The 19,468-nt window shown below is 41.6% G+C and overlaps 1 protein-coding gene across 1 annotated transcript in view; it reads right to left on the bottom strand.

The window, feature by feature from the left end:
• Window positions 1-1,937: 1,937 nt before the first annotated feature.
• Window positions 1,938-19,468, bottom strand: part of LOC121568347 (FHF complex subunit HOOK interacting protein 2A-like) — a 56,948-nt gene continuing 39,417 nt past the window's right edge. Inside the window, exons 11-17 of the mRNA XM_041878903.1 lie at window positions 18,124-18,287; window positions 17,612-17,758; window positions 17,132-17,222; window positions 13,730-13,873; window positions 13,301-13,441; window positions 7,187-7,290; window positions 1,938-3,331 (exon numbers count right to left, since the gene is read on the bottom strand). Of these exons, the coding sequence (XP_041734837.1) occupies window positions 3,220-3,331; window positions 7,187-7,290; window positions 13,301-13,441; window positions 13,730-13,873; window positions 17,132-17,222; window positions 17,612-17,758; window positions 18,124-18,287 (903 nt within the window). The 3' untranslated portion in view covers window positions 1,938-3,219. The remainder of the gene's footprint in view (window positions 3,332-7,186; window positions 7,291-13,300; window positions 13,442-13,729; window positions 13,874-17,131; window positions 17,223-17,611; window positions 17,759-18,123; window positions 18,288-19,468) is intronic.

Genomic DNA, 19,468 nt, shown 5'->3' with positions numbered 1-19,468 from the left:
AATTATGAAGACAGGACCTCTCAACCACTTTCACTGTTTATGAAATTAAGATTTCACCTTATAAACAAGTCATTAATAACAGGTAAAAAATGTGTTCAATGTAAGATTGCTGAAAGATGGCCATGCCAGAAGTACAGAAAAAGACAACATACAGCAAGTGTTACATTTAGCAGTGTACATTTTGTAACTGACATTATGGTAATCAAAATAAAACACTATCGCGGAGGCAAAATAAAAACAAATGCTTTCCTCAAACACTGACTTGTCTTGAAGATCCATAACAAAGCAAAGAATCGGATATGAAATGTAACGAGTGCAAATGTACATAGGTATACAGTCCCTTCGGAAAGTATTCAGACCCCTTGTCTTTTTCCAAATGTTGTTACGTTACAGCCTTATTCTAAAATGGATTAAATAAATACAAATCCTCAGCAATCTACACACAATACCCACAATGACAAAGCAAAAACAGGTTTTTAGAAAAAAAACAGAAATACCTTATTTACATAAGTATTCAGACCCTTTGCTATGAGACTCGAAATTGAGCTCAGGTGCATCCTGTTTCCATTAATCATCCTACAACTTGATTGGAGTCCACCTGTGGTAAATTCAATTGAAATGCATGTCACAGCAAAAACCAAGCCATGAGGTCAAAGAAATTGTCCGTAGAGCTCAGAGACAGGATTGTGTCGAGGCACAGATCTGGGGAAGGGTACCAAAAAATGTCTGCAGCATTGAAGGTCCCCAAGAACACAGTGCCCTCCATCATTCTTACATGGAAGAAGTTTGGAAACACCAAGACTCTTCCTAGAGCTGGCCGCCCGGCCAAACTGAGCAATCAGGGGAGAACGGCCATGGTCAGGTAGGTGACCAAGAACCCGATGGTCACTCTGTCAGAGCTCTGGAGTTCCTCTGTGGAGATGGGAGAACCTTCCAGAAGGACAACCATCTCTGCAGCACTCCAACAATCAGGCCTTTTTGGTAGAGTGGCCAGACAGAAGCCTCTCCTCAGTAAAAGGCACATGACAGCCCGCTTGGAGTTTGCCAAAAGGCACCGTGAGAAACAAGATTCTCTGGTCTGATGAAACCAAGATTGAACTCTTTGGCGTGAATGCCAAGTGTCACGTCTGGAGGAAACCTGGCACCATCCCTACAGTGAAGCCAGGTGGTGGCAGCATCATGCAGTGGGGATGTTTAGTCAGGATCGAGGCAAAGATGAACGGAGCAAAGTACAGAGAGATCCTTGATGAAAACCTGCTCAAGAGCGCTCAGGACCTCAGACTGAGGCGAAGGTTCACCTTCCAACAGGACAACGACCCTAAGCACACAGCCAAGACAACGCAGGAGTGGCTTCGGGACAAGTCTCTGAATGTTCTTGAGTGGCCCAGTCAGAGCCCGGACTTGAACCCGATCAAACATCTCTGGAGACCTGAAAATAGCTGTGGAGCAACACTCCCCATCCAACCTGACAGCTTGAGAGGATCTGCAGAGAAGAATGGGAGAAACTCCCCAAATACAGGTGTGCCAAGCTTGTAGCGTCATACCCAAGAAGACGAGGCTGTAGTTGCTGCCAAAGGTGCTTCAACAAAGTACTGAGTAAAGGGTCTGAAGACTTATGTAAATGTCATATTTCCGTTTTTTTTACATTATAAATTAGCAAAAATGTCTAAAAACCTGTTTTTGCTTTGTCATTATGGGGTATTGTGTGTTGATTGATGAGGAGAAGAAAAAAAAATGTTTAATCAATTTTAGAATAAGGCTGTAACGTAAAAAAATTTGGAAAAAGTAAAGGGGTCTGAATACTTTACTTTACTGTATTTAAGCAATAAGGTCCGAGGTGGTGTGGTATATTGGCCATATACCACAAACCCCAGAGGTGCCTTATTGCTATTATAAACTGGTCACTAACGTATCTTTTTTTGTCATACCTGTGGTATATGGTCTGATATACCACGGCTGTCAGCCAATCAGCATTCAGGGCTCGAACCACCCAGTTTATTTATTTATATATAGGTCCATGTGCAAATCCACAGAATTTGTCATTTCAGGATCCACATTCTACAAAATGTGAAGCCACATTACTCTAACGTTACCCCATTGCTAGTGAGGTTGAAGGTGCAAGCAATAAGAAATACGCACAACAACTAACATGGATAGGTAGGTAGCCTAAGCAATGGTAACACTAACACATCTCCACAGTTAAGTTTACAAGTCATGGTAATTCAAAACTTTATGGATTTGTTGCAAACAAAGCATTATGAGCTCGTCTCTCCTGTTAGTCCATATAATGGGAATTATATTCACTTGGTTTAAAAACTTTTTTTTTCTCATTACAAATACGTATCAGTTAAAAAGGCAACCTGAAAGCAAAATGGTGAGAATAAATATGGGGGCCATTTCTGCCACAGCGACTCTAGTATCTCAGATACTACAGTTAAACTTCTCCATCACAAAATGAAGTTAAATAAATACAACTTTTTAATTGTATTGTATGTCTTGTTTTCAAACAAATCGAGCGAATTACCTGATTTTGGTAAACAATAGAAGGGCTAATTTGTCTATATTTTCCCCAGACTTTTTGAGACATTTATAATCTGACAGAAAATGAATATATTAGACATGATAAAATGTTTCAATAGGAAACAATCCCCTAAAAGTGTAACTGAAAAGGCGTAATAATCCAACACTAAGGCATTGCCACTTACAAACAGCAGTCTGAAATCCAGAAATAAATACACGCACAAATACGCAATAAACCTTTTCTCTCGCTCTATGACACACATAGTGAAGGGGCTACCATCTTGTTTTGGCTGGCAAGAAAGATAAAGACGGAGAGAGAGAAAGGAAGAGAGAGAGCATGAAGGGACTCCGCAGGCCCTGCCCAGCCCAGCTCAAACCGTCCAGCGAATGTCCCCTCTCTTCCGCATCCATCCACACATCCTCTTCCTCACCCTGAGAGGAAGACACTAGTCCCTTCCCCGGTGGCCAGTCATACTGTTCTTTTCTGTACTGGGTAGGGCAGGGGCAAAATACTTTCTCTGTGGTGGAGCCCCGAGACATTTGATGAAACGTGTCCTGCTTACAGTATGTCCTTGGGGCAAAATCTATATAGGGATGACCAGTGGTAGGTAACCAGTGGTTTGTTGATCCTGTCCTTTGCCATCCTGTTCCCCTCCGAGAGTCCAGTCCTGGCCTGCCTGCCTGGCCTTGGCAGCTGGGTTAGGGTGAGCTGGAGACAGATGCGTGGAACTTGACAAAGGCAATGGCAGCCAGCTCCTTGCAGAACTCCTCCAGTACGATCACCCCCTCCAGCAGGGTCATGTGGTCGATGCTACATAGGAGAGACCAGAGAGACACTGTGTCAAACCTTAAAACATCCACTTCAAGTCAAATACATCTGGCTATCTGAACGAAATGTGTCTATGTGGTCAATGCTACACAGCAAAGGCCTGAGAAACACTGGGCTCTATTTTTGGCTGGCGAAAAAGAGGCGCAAGTGTCAAATGCACATTCGTTTGCAATTTCGTAATGTAAAAACTGTCGCACTGGCATTTTTCAGCCCTAACACCAGGTTTGTAAATGTACCTGTCTAACATCAGCTCGCTTGCGCTGAGGTGGGAGGGGTGGCAATATTTGAGGTGTGTCCTTAAAAACAAGCGCAAAACTTACAATTTCATGCAATGCTAATGGGAAGTTTTAAGACCCACAAAAAGCAGTAAAGCAGTTGACAATGGCATGGATTTTGAGAGGAGAAGCGCAGCCTATCCAGCCATGATGCACAGTTCCCATGGAAGGACAGATGTGCCTTTTGTGCAGATGAATCTCGTATTTAGAAACATAGAACAAAAATTGGTTTCCCCTATTGATGGGGGGGACATACACTTACATATCATAATATTATTTATGGACGATATTATATCAATATTTGACTCCAAGTATCAATTTGAAATCTTTGCCAGTGGATATACTTGTGTGTGTAGGCTACTTACCCCTCCACTCTGAAGCCTACTGACAACGTTAAAAGCGTGGTTCATAAATTAGGGAGAGATGTTTAATTAGAGAAGAATGGATTCACTTTTTCAATGCTAGTTAAGGATACTATAGTTATCACGTTTCACATTGGATTTATTAACTACAAAAAGGTAGGACGTTTTTTTTTTTTCCTAGTGCTGCTCTGCACACACAAGCTTGTTAGCTAGCTAGCGTTTGCTCTGGTCCAACGTTAAACCAACTCGGAAGTTCAGACATTCAAAGTTCCTGCATAGAAGCCGCTCCTCCGTAGGTACTGTATAATTCTGTGGGCCTATTTCAGAAAATGCATGTCATAAGATGCCCAGCGCTTCAAGGCAAGCTTCCTCCATCCTCTCTCGCTCTTTCCTCACCCGCAAAATGTCTGTTGCACCTCGCGCCATACAATTTGACTGGCAGCACAGTGTGTGTCCGTGTGTGTTTGTCTTTTATTATGATTAAACCATGCTGTTAAGGCAAAATACAATTAGCTCTTAACGACTTTCCTATAAAGATGAAATCACTTACCTGCTCCATAGCAAGCTGCTCTATCCGCACTGATTGGTGAAGTAATTTAATGTCGACCAAAATGTAGTTTTTTTTGCTGATTTCAGAGGTTTAAAAAGGAACAGAAAGGAATTATATAAATCTGCACTTGTTTTTGGTTCGAACTGGTTCAGAACTTTATTTTGCTGATCGGAACAGTGGAACGTAACGAAACAAAATAATGTTTCTGTTCGGAACGAAACGATTGGAAAATAATTTTGGTTCCAACCCCTTGTATTTTTAATCCTATAGCTTGTTCTCCATCTTTTCTTTTTTTTTGCAATGAGGTGGGAGGGGTGACAATATTTGAGGTGTGTCCTTAAAGGGATACTTCGGGATTTTGGCAATGAGTCCTTTATATACAGTGCCTTCGGAAAGTATTCAGACCCCTTGACTTTTTCCACATTTTGTTACATTACAGCCTTATTATAAAATGTATTAAATAAATAAAAATCCTCAGCAATCTACACACAATACCACATAGTGACAAAGCCAAAACAGTTAATTTTTTTGCAAATGTATTACAAATAAAAAAACAGAAACACCTTATTTACATAAGTATTCAGACCCTTCGCTATGAGATTCGAAATTGAGCTCAGGTGCATCCTGTTTCCAAAAATCCAGAAAATCACATTGTATGATTTTTAAGTAATTAATTTGCATTTTATTGCATGACATAAGTATTTGATCACCTACCAACCAGTAAGAATTCCGGCTCTCACAGACCTGTTAGTTTTTCTTTAAGAAGCCCTGCTGTTCTCCACTCAATACCTGTATTAACTGCACCTGTTTGAACTCGTTACCTGTATAAAAGACACCTGTCCACACACTCAATCAAACAGACTCCAACCTCTCCACAATGGCCAAGACCAGAGAGCTGTGTAAGGACATCAGGGATAAAATTGTAGACCTGCACAAGGCTGGGATGGGCTACAGGACAATAGGCAAGCAGCTTGGTGAGAAGGCAACAACTGTTGGCGCAATTATTAGAACATGGAAGAAGTTCAAGATGACGGTCAATCACCGTCAGTCTGGGGCTCCATGCAAGATCTCACCTCGTGGGGCATCAATGATCATGAGGAAGGTGAGGGATCAGCCCAGAACTACACGGCAGGACCTGGTCAATGACCTGAAGAGAGCTGGGACCACAGTCTCAAAGAAAACCATTAGTAACACACTACGCCGTCATGGATTAAAATCCTGCAGCCCACGCAAGGTCCCCCTGCTCAAGCCAGCGCATGTCCAGGCCTGTCTGAAGTTTGCCAATGACCATCTGGATGATCCAGAGGAGGAATGGGAGAAGGTCATGTGGTCTGATGAGACAAAAATATAGTTTTTTGGTCTAAACTCCACTCGCCGTGTTTGGAGGAAGAAGAAGGATGAGTACAACCACAAGAACACCATCCCAACCGTGAAGCATGGTGGTGGAAACATCATTCTTTGGGGATGCTTTTCTGCAAAGGGGACAGGACGACTGCACCGTATTGAGGGGAGGATGGATGGGGCCATGTATCGCGAGATCTTGGCCAACAACCTCCTTCCCTCAGTAAGAGCATTGAAGATGGGTCGTGGCTGGGTCTTCCAGCATGACAATGACCCGAAACACACAGCCAGGGCAATTAAGGAGTGGCTCCGTAAGAAGCATCTCAAGGTCCTGGAGTGGCCTAGCCAGTCTCCAGAACTGAACCCAATAGAAAATCTTTGGAGGGAGCTGAAAGTTCGTATTGCCCAGCGACAGCCCCGAAACCTGAAGGATCTGGAGAAGGTCTGTATGGAGGAGTGGGCCAAAATCCCTGCTGCAGTGTGTGCAAACCTGGTCAAGACCTACAGGAAACGTATGATCTCTGTAATTGCAAACAAAGGTTTCTGTACCAAATATTAAGTTCTGCTTTTCTGATGTATCAAATACTTATGTCATGCAATAAAATGCAAATGAATTACTTAAAAATCATACCATTTGATTTTCTGGATTTTTGTTTTAGATTCCGTCTCTCACAGTTGAAGTGTACCTATGATAAAAATTACAGACCTCTACATGCTTTGTATGTAGGAAAACTTGCAAAATCGGCAGTGTATCAAATACTTGTTCTCCCCACTGGCTATCAGTGAGAATGCTATAGCCTATGTTTAACAATGTATTTCCATTTTGATGCAATGCAATTAGAACAATGTGGACAGCAAACATGTTCAACATATTTAGCAAATATGGGGCAGGCTATTTAAAGAACTAGGCTATAACGGACTAACATTTGAATTGGAGTTGATGATACACAACTTGAAGCAACCACATATTTAGCCATGGAGTACGTTCTGATTGACCAGTGAGGGGCCAAGTCTCAACACACCCACAACTTATTTATTCATACAAACCTAGCCCTGTCGTGCCACTGCCAGCTACTCCGCCCGGTTGTGAAAATAGCAAAAATATTTCCGACACCCCTCCGAACCTATAACGCTACCACAAGCGCTAAGATTTACCATTGCGTTAGGTTTGTTAAAATAGAGCCCACTGTGTCAAACCTCAACATATTCACTTCAAATACATCTGGCTAGTGGCTAGCTGAATGCTGCCTGAATTCAACACATCTTACTATCTTTTGTGAAGAACAGAAACCTTTCACAGAGTACTTACTTCAAGCCCTCTGGTTCCAAGCCAAGCAGTCTCTTTCTCACCAGCAGGAGTTTGGGTGTGAAGTCTGGGATGCGCTGAATCCTCAACATGAGGTCCCCAACCACCTGACAGAGTCAAATGTACAGGGACAAATCAGTATAAAGGCTCAGAGCAAGTTCAATACTGACAATGTGGAATTTTTTATGTTAACATAAACGTGACTATAACATAATTGCTATTACTAAATTGTTACTCAAAATGTACTCTATTTAACAAGAACATCAGACTTCCTCCATAGGCCCACAATCTTAAAGGGGCAATCCGAAGTTGAAACAATATCAAAGCGTTCTCAGCGCCACTGTTTCAGTAATAAGCTGAGGGATGGGGATGGAGAAATGTAACCACTCTCAAATTTATAGACAAAGCTATGGATGCAAGGATTGATCGTCCATGATATCAAAATTATAGTTTTAACCATGTTTACATTCACTTTGTTTACAATCATTCAAATAAACAAGCTTCTATTTTGGGTTCTAATGGGCTACAACAGTTGAACTCAGTTCATGAGGCATTTATATGTTATATTAGGGCTGGGTGATATGGCCTAAAAATCATATCTACATTTTTTCAAACTTATGGGTGATTCACGATATACAGTATCTCGATTTTTTTCTTTTTTTCTAAATAAGCTTTGTTGCACAATTAAAGGTCAATAAACTGCATTTCAAACAGTGGGGAATAATCTAATGTAAAATTATACCTAGGCTAAATATAAGCTTTCAACCATAAGACCCACTCATACACTGAACAAAAATATAAACGCAAAATGCAACAATTTCTAAGATTTTACTGAGTTACAGTTTATATAAGGGAATCAGTCAATTTAAATAAATAAATTGGGCCCTAATCTATGGATTTCATACGACTGGGAATACAGATATGCATCTGTTGGTCACAGCTACAGTTGAAGTCGGAAGTTTACATACAGTCGTGGTCAAAAGCTTTGAGAATGACACAAGTATTGGTCTTCACAAAGTTTGCTGCTTCAGTGTTTTCAGATATTTTTCTCAGATGTTACTATGGTATACTGAAGTATAATTACAAGCATTCCATAAGTGTCAAAGGCTTTTATTGACAATTACATTTAGTTTATGCTAAGAGTCAATATTTGCAGTGTTGACCCTTCTTTTTCAAGACCTCTGCAATCCGCCCTGGCATGCTGTCAATTAACTTCTGGGCCACATCCTGACTGATGGCAGCCCATTCTTGCAAAATCAATGCTTGGAGTTTGTCAGAATTTGTGGGTTTTTGTTTGTCCACCCGCCTCTTGAGGATTGACCACAAGTTCTCAATGGGATTAAGGTCGGGGGAGTTTCCTGGCCATGGACCCAAAATGTCAATGTTTTGTTCCCTGAGCCACTTAGTTATCACTTTTGCCTTATGGCAAGGTGCTCCATCATGCTGGAAAAGGCATTGTTCGTAACCAAACTGTTCTTGGATGGTTGGGAGAAGTTGCTCTCTGAGGATGTGTTGGTACCATTCTTTATTCATGGCTGTCTTCTTAGGCAAAATTGTGAGTGAGCCCACTCCCTTGGCTGAGAAGCAACCCCACACATGAATGGTCTCAGGATGCTCTACTGTTGGCATGACACAGGACTGATGGTAGCGCTCACCTTGTCTTCTCCGGACAAGCTTTTTTCCGAATGCCCCAAACAATCGGAAAGGGGATTAATCAGAGAAAATGACTTTACCCCAGTCCTCAGCAGTCCAATCCCTGTACCTTTTGCAGAATATCAGTCTGTCCCTGATGTTTTTCCTATAGAGAAGAGGCTTCCTCGCTGCCCTTCTTGACACCAGGCCATCCTCCAAAAGTCTTCGCCTCACTGTGCGTGCAGATGCACTCACACCTGCCTGCTGCCATTCCTGAGCAAGCTCTGCACTGGTGGTGCCCCGATCCCGCAGCTGAATCAACTTTAGGAGACGGTCCTGGCGCTTGCTGGACTTTCTTGGGTGCCCTGAAGCCTTCTTCACAACAATTGAACCTCGCTCCTTGAAGTTTTTGATGATTCGAAAAATGGTTGATTTAGGTGCAATCTTACTAGCAGCAATATCCTTGCCTGTGAAGCCATTTTTGTGCAAAGCAATGATGACGGCACGTGTTTCCTTGCAGGTAACCATGGTTAACAGAGGAAGAACAATGATTTCAAGCACCACCCTCCTTTTAAAGCTTCCAGTCTGTTATTCTAACTCAATCAGCATGACAGAGTGATCTCCAGCCTTGTCCTCGTCAAGACTCACCTGTGTTAACGAGAGAATCACTGACATGATGTCAGCTGGTCCTTTTGTGGCAGGGCTGAAATGCAGTGGAAATGTTTTTTGGGGATTAAGTTCATTTTCATGGCAAAGAGGGACTTGGCAATTAATTTAAATTAATCTGATCACTCTTCATAACATTCTGGAGTATATGCAAATCGCCATCATGTAAACTGAGGCAGCAGACTTTGTGAAAATTAATATTTGTGGCATTCTCAAAACTTTTGACCACCTTAGCCAAATACATTTAAACTCAGTTTTTCACAATTCCTGACATTTAATCCTAGTACAAATTCCCTGTCTTAGGTCAGTTAGGATCACCACTTTATTTTAAGAATGTGAAATGTCAGAATAATAGTAGAAAGAATGATTTATTTCAGCTTTTATTTCTTTCATCACATTCCCAGTGCGTCAGAAGTTTACATACACTCAATTAGTATTTGGTAGCATTGCCTTTAAATTGTTTAACTTGGGTCAAACGTTTCAGGTAGCCTTCCACAAGCTTCCCACAATAAGTTGGGTGAATTTTGGCCCATTCCTCCTGACAGAGCTGGTGTAACAGAGTGAGGTTTGTAGGCCTCCTTGCTCGCACACGCTTTTTCAGTTCTGCCCACACATTTTCTATAGGATTGAGGTCAGGCCTTTGTGATGGCCACTCCAATTCCTTGACTTTGTTGTCCTTAAGCAATTTTGCCACAACTTTGGAAGTATGCTTGGGGTCATTGTCCATTTGGAAGACCCATTTGCGACCAAGCTTTAACTTCCTGACTGATGTCTTGAGATGTTGCTTCAATATATCCACATAATTTTCCTTCCTCATGATGCTATCTATTTTGTGAAGTGCACCAGTCCCTCCTGCAGCAAAGCACCCCCACAGCATGATGCTGCCACCCCCGTGCTTCACGGTTGGGCTGGTGTTCTTCGGCTTGCAAGCAACCCCCTTTTTCCTCCAAACAGTTCTATTTTTGTTTCATCAAACCAGAGGACATTTCTCCAAAAAGTACAATTTTTGTCCCCATGTGCAGTTGCAAACCGTAGTCTGGCTTTTTATGGCGGTTTTGGAGCAGTGGCTTCTTCCTTGCTGAGCGGCCTTTCAGGTTATGTCGATATAGGACTCGTTTTACTGTGGATATATATACTTTTGTACCTGTTTCCTCCAGCATCTTCACAAGGTCCTTTGCTGTTGTTCTGGGATTGATTTGCACCAAAGTACGTTCATCTCTAGGAGACAGAACGCGTTTCCTTCCTGAGCGGTATGATGGCTGCGTGGTCCCATGGGGTTTATACTTGCGTACTATTGTTTGATTGGAAATAGCTCCCAAGGATGAACCAGACCTGTGGAGGTCTACATTTTTTTTCTGAGGTATAGGCTGATTTATTTTGATTTTCCCATGATGTCAAGCAAAGAGGCACTGAGTTTGAAGGTAGGCCTTGAAATACATCCACGGGTACTCTCCAATTGACTCAAATGATATCAATTAGCTTATCAGAAGCTTCTAAAGCCATGACATCATTTTCTGGAATTTTCAAGCTGTTTAAAGGCACAGTCAACTTAGTGTATGTAAACTTCTAACCCACTGGAATTGTGATACAGTGAATTATAAGTGAAATCTGTCTGTAAACAATTGTTGGAAAAATTAGTTGTGTCATGCACAAAGTAGATGTCCTAACCAACTTGCCAAAACTATAGTTTAACAAGACATTTGTGGAGTGGTTGAAAAACGAGTTTTAATGACTCCAACCTAAGTGTATGTAAACTTCCAACTTCAACTGTACCTTTAAAAAAAAAGTAGGGGCGTGGATCAGAAAACCAGTCAGTATCTGGTGTGACCACCATTTGCCTCATGCAGCTCGACACATCTCCTTCGCACAGAGTTGATCAGGCTATTGATTGTGAACTGTGGAATGTTGTCCCACTCCTCTTCAATGGCAGTGCGAAGTTGCTGGATGTTGACGGGAACTGGAACACGCTGTCGTACTCGTCAATCCAGAGCATCCCAAACATGCTCAATGGGTGACATATGTCTGGTGAGTATGCAGGCCATGGAAGAACTGGTACATTTTAAGCTTTCAGGAATTGTGTACAGATCCTTGTGCCATGGGGCTGTGCATTACCATGCTGAAACATGAGGGGATGGCGGCGGATGAATGGCACAACCATGGGCCTCAGGATCTCGTCATGGTATCTCTCTGCATTCAAATTGCCATCAATAAAATGCAATTCTGTTTGTTGTCCGTAGTTTATGCCTGCCCATACCATAACCTCACCGCCACCATTGGGCACTCTGTTCACAACGTCTCCATCAGCAAACCACTCGCCCACACGACACCATCTTTCCGGTACAGTTGAAACGGGATTAATCCGTGAAGAGCACACTTCTCCATCAAGCCAGTGGCCATCGAAGGTGAGCATTTACCCACTGAAGTTGGTTACGACGCCGAACTGCAGTCACGTAAAGACCCTGGTGAGGACAACGAGCATGGAAATGAGCTTCCCCGGAGATGGTTTCTGACAGTTTGTGCAGAAATTCTTCGGTTGTGCAAACCCACAGCTTCATCAGCTGCCCGGGTGGCTGGTCTCAGAAGATCCCACAGGGGAAGAAGCCGGATGTGGAGGTCCTGGGCTGGCGTGGTTACACGTGGGCTACGGTTGTGAGGCAGGTAGGACATATAGCATAATTCTCTAAAATGACGTTGAGGCAGCAGCTCTGGTGGACATGCCTGCAGTCAGCATCTGTGGCATTGTGTTGTGTGACAAAACTGCACATTTTAGAGTGGCCTTTTATTGTCCCCAGCACAAGGTGCACCTGTGGAATGATCATGCTGTTTAATCAGCTTCTTGATATGCCACACCTGTCAGGTGGATGGATTAGCTTGGCAAAGGAGAAATGCTCACTAACAGGGACGTAAACAAATTTGTGCACAACATTTGAGAGAAATAAGCTTTTTGTGCATATGGGAACATTTCGGGGATCTTTTATTAAACATGGGACCAACACTTTACATGTTGCATTTATATTTTATTTCAGTATAATTTAATTATTTTATAAAAATAGTTTAACCTACTTTTTTTGCAATAATTACTGATCTGGCTTTCAAGTCTGTCTACGGAAATGTCCTTTTTGTTACAAATATAACCAGAACCATGCACATCCACTAATAATGACCAACTAGTGGTAGCAGGCATTATAGAAAATTAACACAGGTCTCATAAACAATCTCTCAAACACATGCTAGTGAGTAGCCAGCTAATCTTTATATTTAAAGTCTAGACAATTTGGATCTATTTGCTTGCTAACAAGCTAGAACAGTTGAAGTGTTATGAATACACCCTCCTATCCATCTCAAACTGTTTGAACAACATAGCCTGTTCACTTTGTTTAGATGTTGAAATCAAGTAGCCTACCTGGATAAAAATATGCTTATTTCTCAGAATGAGAACGAGTTGCCAATTCCTTACACAAATGCATCTTTTGATGCTCATTGCACATTTATAAAACAGAGACTAGACAGCTAGCACAGCCGTGTGCGAGTGGGAAGGTGCACAGTGCACACAGCAAAGGAGCAAAGGAGACGAGACCAAAAAGACAAACACTCATAAAAACTGGAAAATGCAATACAGGCATTTGAAAACATCGCCCTGCCCTAAGTTATATTCTTTAAGAATTAATAGGTACATATCATTAATTTATCAATCCAGAAATGGACGCGGCAACTACAGATTGCCCCTTTAACAACCTTCCTACAATCACTTCAATATCAATTCAAGATAGATCAATACTGGGTATCTGAGTATCTGCTCATGTTGATTCCTCAACATACCCTGACAATGACGGAGAAGAGGGACCTGCAGCCGGGGCCCAGGTTGATGTAGGGATCCAGCAGGGACTCATGCATGTGTGGGTGGGGTAACAGAGACAGCTTGGACAGCACTGACGTCACCTGCAGGTTCACATCATAAGGCTGGAGGACAGAGAAGGGACAGTCATTGAGCTCAGGTACACCAAGGTGAATGTAGATCTAGACACCACAATATCGCTAAACTCACAAAGCAGATTTAAGTGTTTAATCCAATTGATGCCCCGTCTGAACATTCTGAGCTGGTTTCCATGACACAAATTAAGCCTAGTCTTTGACTAAGAAGCACTTTCAATTGAGAATTTTCATTGAACAGGCTTTTTAGTCTAGGACTAGGCTACAACTGTGTCCGGGAAAATGTCCCTCTGAGATCTTTCCTTACTTCAAACTCACCTGATCCAAAATACGGCCCATCCTGTCGAAGAGGACTTTGAGGAAGTGGCCCTCGAAGAAGGGACTGTCCAGGTTACACTTATCTAGGGCCTTGGGTGTGCCGCGCCAGTCCCATCTCTGACAGACCCCACAGTAGTCCCTGAACTGAAAGAGATGAGGACAATGATAAAATGTTGAGTATAACATTGGGTAGACAAAAGGGCTTCAAACTAACATTTTCCCCTGGTGGCACTGGTGCCACTAAGTTTTTCAGTTGGCGGCACCAGCCCATGATTTGGTCGCACACATTTTTTCCAACGGCATCACGCAATAGAAAAAAGTTGTATCATCTTATAAAGTAATTCACAGTGCTTTATTAATAAGTGTAATAGACTACTGAGATGGTATTCAAGAAAAACGTTTTTTTCATCTTTTCATGTTGTAATTCAAAATATTTTAATGTGCAACCTAATACAGTGACTGTCATGCATTTTGGGTCAACAATTAGGCTATTGTTGTTATATTTTACTGTTAAAATAGGGCTCCAGTATTGAAAGTTTTTTTTGGGGTTCAATAGAGATTAATTTGCCTGCATTTTTATGTGCACTAGGCAAATATTTATAGGCACATTTATTTGGGGCTAATTCAAATCAAATCAAACTTTATTTGTCACATGCGCCGAATACAACAGGTGTAGGTAGACCTTACCGTGAAATGCTTACTTACAAGCCCTTAACCAACAATGCAGTTCAAGAAAGAGTTAAGAAAATATTTACCAAATAAACTTGTTTTTCGCTCTTTTTAAATCACACTTATTTTTACCCCTTGCACTCTTGGAAATTGGCCTATATGGATAGGGCCACATTTTTATGTTTCTAACAGAAGAACTATAAAAAGCATATGAATGACCATGGTAGCAATTGAAAGAGAACAATTTGGAGATTATGGGGAAATTATCATCCCAAAAGGTGAGCACACAACCATTCACCAGACACAAGACTGAATACAAACATTACACCTTTGATTTTACATGCATTTGACATTTATTGTACTTTTCACAGCATTTGTCAATAACCAAATCTGAAAATACTCTGGATACATTCAGTAACATAATAAGAATATTCATAGGCATTTTGGAGTACGTGCAAGATAAGAAAAAACGATTACACGGGTTTGAGTGAGATGTCTAACTGGTGTCTCCAAGTGGCCACACAACTCTCCAAACTGTGCACAGTTCCTAAGTAATTTCAATGCACTTTTATGACTCAAGGAAAGAGCCTTCAACTATAAGTTGCTTTTGATCTCTCCTAGTTTTGCCATTCAGGAACTGAAGCAAGCACACTTGTTTTTTATCAACACTGTTGTTGTTTTTACACAATCCAAAAACGTTCCATTATAAATCGCAATCTGGGTCAGGTTGGCATCATTTGAAAGCTTATTCTATTACGAACATGGCTAGCTAAGTTATAAAATACGATCTTACAGTATTAGGCTTTCAAAAGGCACTAAAGACAAACAGATTGTAATTTTGGTGCGCATAGAATGGAGTCATGAGTGCATTCAGGTGCGTGTTCCACGGCTAATTTTCTTCACAATACAACAAACACAGGCTCATTCTGTTCAGGACAATCCAGGGTGTAACGCATGTCATCCTTGTAACTGTGGATCAAACATGGCGATCATAAAGGTTTATACTGTAAATGACATGAGTTTCCAAATATGGAAATGTGAAGAGCACATTTGGACTCATGGGTGTGTGGTTTGCTTGTATGACATCAAAGCGGTATTTATTATAATGCTCAATGTCTCATCTTTAAGAATACATCGACCCTATCGATTTACAGCATTTCCCTCACTCAGACAACAACAAATGTGCAAAAATAGACCAATTAGCGGGAGGGATGGGGGAATCTTCTTGTCACGTGTGGTACTCATGTTTATAACAGCTTTCAGTCCAAACCCATCCAGCGCTGTGAATCGGAGAACCTGAGCTCTGACGTCATGTATAGCATGTTACTGTACAGCCAATGCGTTTCAATTTAGGCACTTATCAATGAAAAAATCTGCCATTTTCAACCCGCATACGGGATGACAGGTTAATAAAAACAACAACATTGGATGTTCTAAGTCCACAACAATGCTTAAACCACATCAGGAGACCACTTTCGAGGTCTGGGAAAAATCTAAGAAATTTTACTTTTTGGGTGTAGTTACCCTTTAATGCAAGTGTGCACCAGCAAGAGATCTTGTTTGGTTAGTGATGTTTCTGTAGCGCTCATGTGATTGCAGAGTTTGCTAAACAAATGGCCCCTGGATTGATACAAATAATCATGATATCATTCTGCCAGGTAGGCATAGACAACTTTGCAGTTAACATTTAATTGAGAAGGTTTTTGGGAAAGCCTTTCCATCTCTACCAGAAGAAGGTTAACATTAGCATCATCGCTAACGGCTACACAAAGTGTAGACATACGCTGTACCGCACACACACAGACAGGGCCATTCCTGAAGTTGCAGGAAAATACGAATCACTGATGCATTTTGTTCATATCTTATGATTAACTTGGGGAAATTAATGCATTTTCTAATAAGTTCAATACATTTAGTTGATTTCCTACTAAGTTCAATAAATTGTTGAATATTGTTGAATTCCGTTTTAATGTCTGGATCGGGGGCAGAGATTTGTTCCTCACCCAAGTCGTCAGATTGGCTCAGCTTCAACCTCGGACAGTTGAGTCAAAACCACAATGTGCCAACTAGAAGCCCATATGTGCATATTTAGGGGTAGTTTTTTGTACCAGTGTACTTTGACCTCAAATTGACTGCATGGTATGCAAAATACGTGCAGGTCAGCAGAACATATTTTTTTCTCCCAGAGCATTTTCTTCCCCGGGAAAGGAGACAGAGTGGCTAGCTCGACACAGCAGCAGGTACAGGGGCAGGCAGACACTTTCATGAGGATAATGTAGGCTACTTTACTGTTTGACGAAATCATGGTTTTAGCGTCATAAAACAATAGGATGTTTTGAGTGAGGTGACCATGCAGAATATGCAGCTTGCACCGATGCGACCAATACATTTTTTACTCGCACAGACAAGTCAAAGGGTCGCAAAATGCGACTAAATGGTTGCAGCCTGGAGCGCTAGACAACATGCCATCCTTTCAGTGTTAGTTACAAATCAGAGATCCAGGGTAGTGTTCAGTAGGCTCGAATCATAAGCCAACAGTCCAAAACTAAGTGACACGGGCAGATACTCTCTGAACTTATATAAGAACAATTAGAAACATGTGCAAACGGTTTCCAATGGTATACCCTAATGAACACAACCCAGATCTCTATTGACTTCAGTGAATAAGTAAAAGCTAGGGAACATGAGAGGGACCTGGAGAAAATGAACATGAGGGACCTGGAGAGAACTCACCTGTCTGTGTGCGTCTCTTAGGTAGGTGTCATAACCAGTTCCCTCCACATGAGATGAGGATTTGGCCTCATCAGGCACCAAACACAGGAAACTGAAGTAAACACAATTAAAACAGAATAGGGTTATATATCCAGGCTCTGTCGTAGCCGGCCGCGACCGGGAGACCCATGGGGCGGCGCACAATTGGCCCAGCGTCGTCCAGGGTAGGGGAGGGAATGGCCGGCAGGGATGTAGCTCAGTTGGTAGAGCATGGCGTTTGCAACGCCAGGGTTGTGGGTTCGATTCCCACGGGGGGCCAGTATGAAAAATAAAAAAATAATGTATGCACTCACTAACTGTAAGTCGCTCTGGATAAGAGCGTCTGCTAAATGACAAAAATGTAAAAATGTAAATGTAATGATGCCTGTAAAATACTTGCTAAAAATAGTTTTAAATATGTAACAAGATGAGGCACATGTTACATAGGAAAGACTTGTGGACCTGTTTACAATCTTGTGGACCTCAGTCTTCCCATCAGGCTTAGCATGGTCGGGGCTATGTGTTGAGGAGTTCCTCAACCAATCAGGGCTGGACAACCTGTTGTTGGCAGAGAGGTCGTCACCGAACAAAGGGTCCTCTTCAAGGTCTCTGAAAAAGACATAACAAAACACACATCAGTTCACACATTCACTGTAAAATGCATTACATTTTACACTTTAGCTTAGGGATGTAAATTGGTAACTATCTTATATCAAAAGGAAGGGTTTCTGACAATATGCTTTCACATTGTTTGGATACTAGGCGTGGGTAATGTCTTTTCTAATTCAAAGAGACAGTGGATTACACAGAGAGATGCAGTCTCTCTTATTAGTTATTTTGCTAACCGATTGAAAAAATTGTTGGCATAATTCACTAAGGAGTGATATTCCACTCTATAAATGCGGTTAGATAGTTAGACCCCCAGAGCCCATGTAGCCAGCTCTGAGGATAGTCTCGGCAGATGGATCCCTTACACAGTGTCGTGGGGCTGGCCATTCTCCAGGGGTTCCTTCTCCTCCTGGGGCTTGTTCTCCAGGTAGTTCCTCTCCTCCAGGCTGCGTAGCACCAGGCTGTGGAGGATGTGCTGGTTGGGCTTCTGGATCAGGTGCTCAAACAACCGCAAGGTCATGATGCTGATCTGTGAGAAATATTGTTCAAGGCAATGAGATAAGGCTTTTAATTAAACAGGAGAAAACCTATAGAGGAGCTACGCTATAAGTGGGAAGCCTAAACTGTATTTTGTTCTTAATAGTGGGATTTGTACAAGGTAGAGGGGCATAGATATGAAATTGGCAGAGATGGGGCTCAAATCAATAGAGATTCTATTATTATATGCTCAAACCATTGTCACCTGAGGGGTTATATAGTCTGGAGTCGGCAGTGCTACCACTAGACCAGATTCAAGCACTGGTCCAAACATTATTCTCTACTACAACAGCATCGCACTGAAAAGGCATTACATCTGTCCTATGTACAACCCAACCACCAGAGTTTGTGTATCACGGTCTACACATGATCTAGGCTTTTCAAAGTGTACGAAAGAAAATCTAGAAATTTGCTGAAATATAATAAATTAAAAGTGTTCACACCCCTTGCTGAGGCACATCTAAACAAGTTCAGGAGCAAATATTTATAAGCACTAGGTCTATATAAGTAGTGGTTCTTATGATTCAATAAAAACTTCCTCCATCTTTGTAAGGTCCCCCTGTTGGATAGTGAATTTCAAACAATGATTCAACCTCAGAGCCACCAATGCTTTTAAAACATGTCAGTGATACATTTTTAGGCAGGCACATATCAGGGGAGGTTACAAAATAATTCCAAGACACTGAATATCCCTTTGAGTATGGTAAGGAGATACTTGTATTTTTCAGTGAAACAATTACGCACATTTTAAGACTAAAGACACAGCAGAATGGCTTTCCAAGAGGTGTTGAGGGTTCCCGAGTGGTCCAGTGTCACTCAGTGTTGACATAAATCTGTTCGATAATACTTTAATATTGATGTCCATCAATGATCCCCAACCAAATTGACTGACATTGAGCAATTTTGTCAAAAACAATGGATATATGTTGCTCCAAGAGTTGTGCAAAGTTGGTGGAATCTTATTCAACACGACTCACAGCAGTAATTGCTGCGAAAGGTGCTTCAAACAAGTATTAACTCTGGGGTGTGAAGACATACGCAATTAAGACATCTTTGTTTTTTCTTTTTAATTAATTAAAATATGTGAAGTAGATTGTATAGATCAGTAGGAAAAAAATGTAATGTAATCCCTTTTTAGATTTAAATATTAGGCAGCAAAATGTGACAACTGTC

Source organism: Coregonus clupeaformis, chromosome 1 (assembly GCF_020615455.1).
Source record: "Coregonus clupeaformis isolate EN_2021a chromosome 1, ASM2061545v1, whole genome shotgun sequence".
Classification (NCBI taxonomy): domain Eukaryota; kingdom Metazoa; phylum Chordata; class Actinopteri; order Salmoniformes; family Salmonidae; genus Coregonus; species Coregonus clupeaformis.
This window is presented reverse-complemented; position numbering and strand designations above follow the sequence as displayed.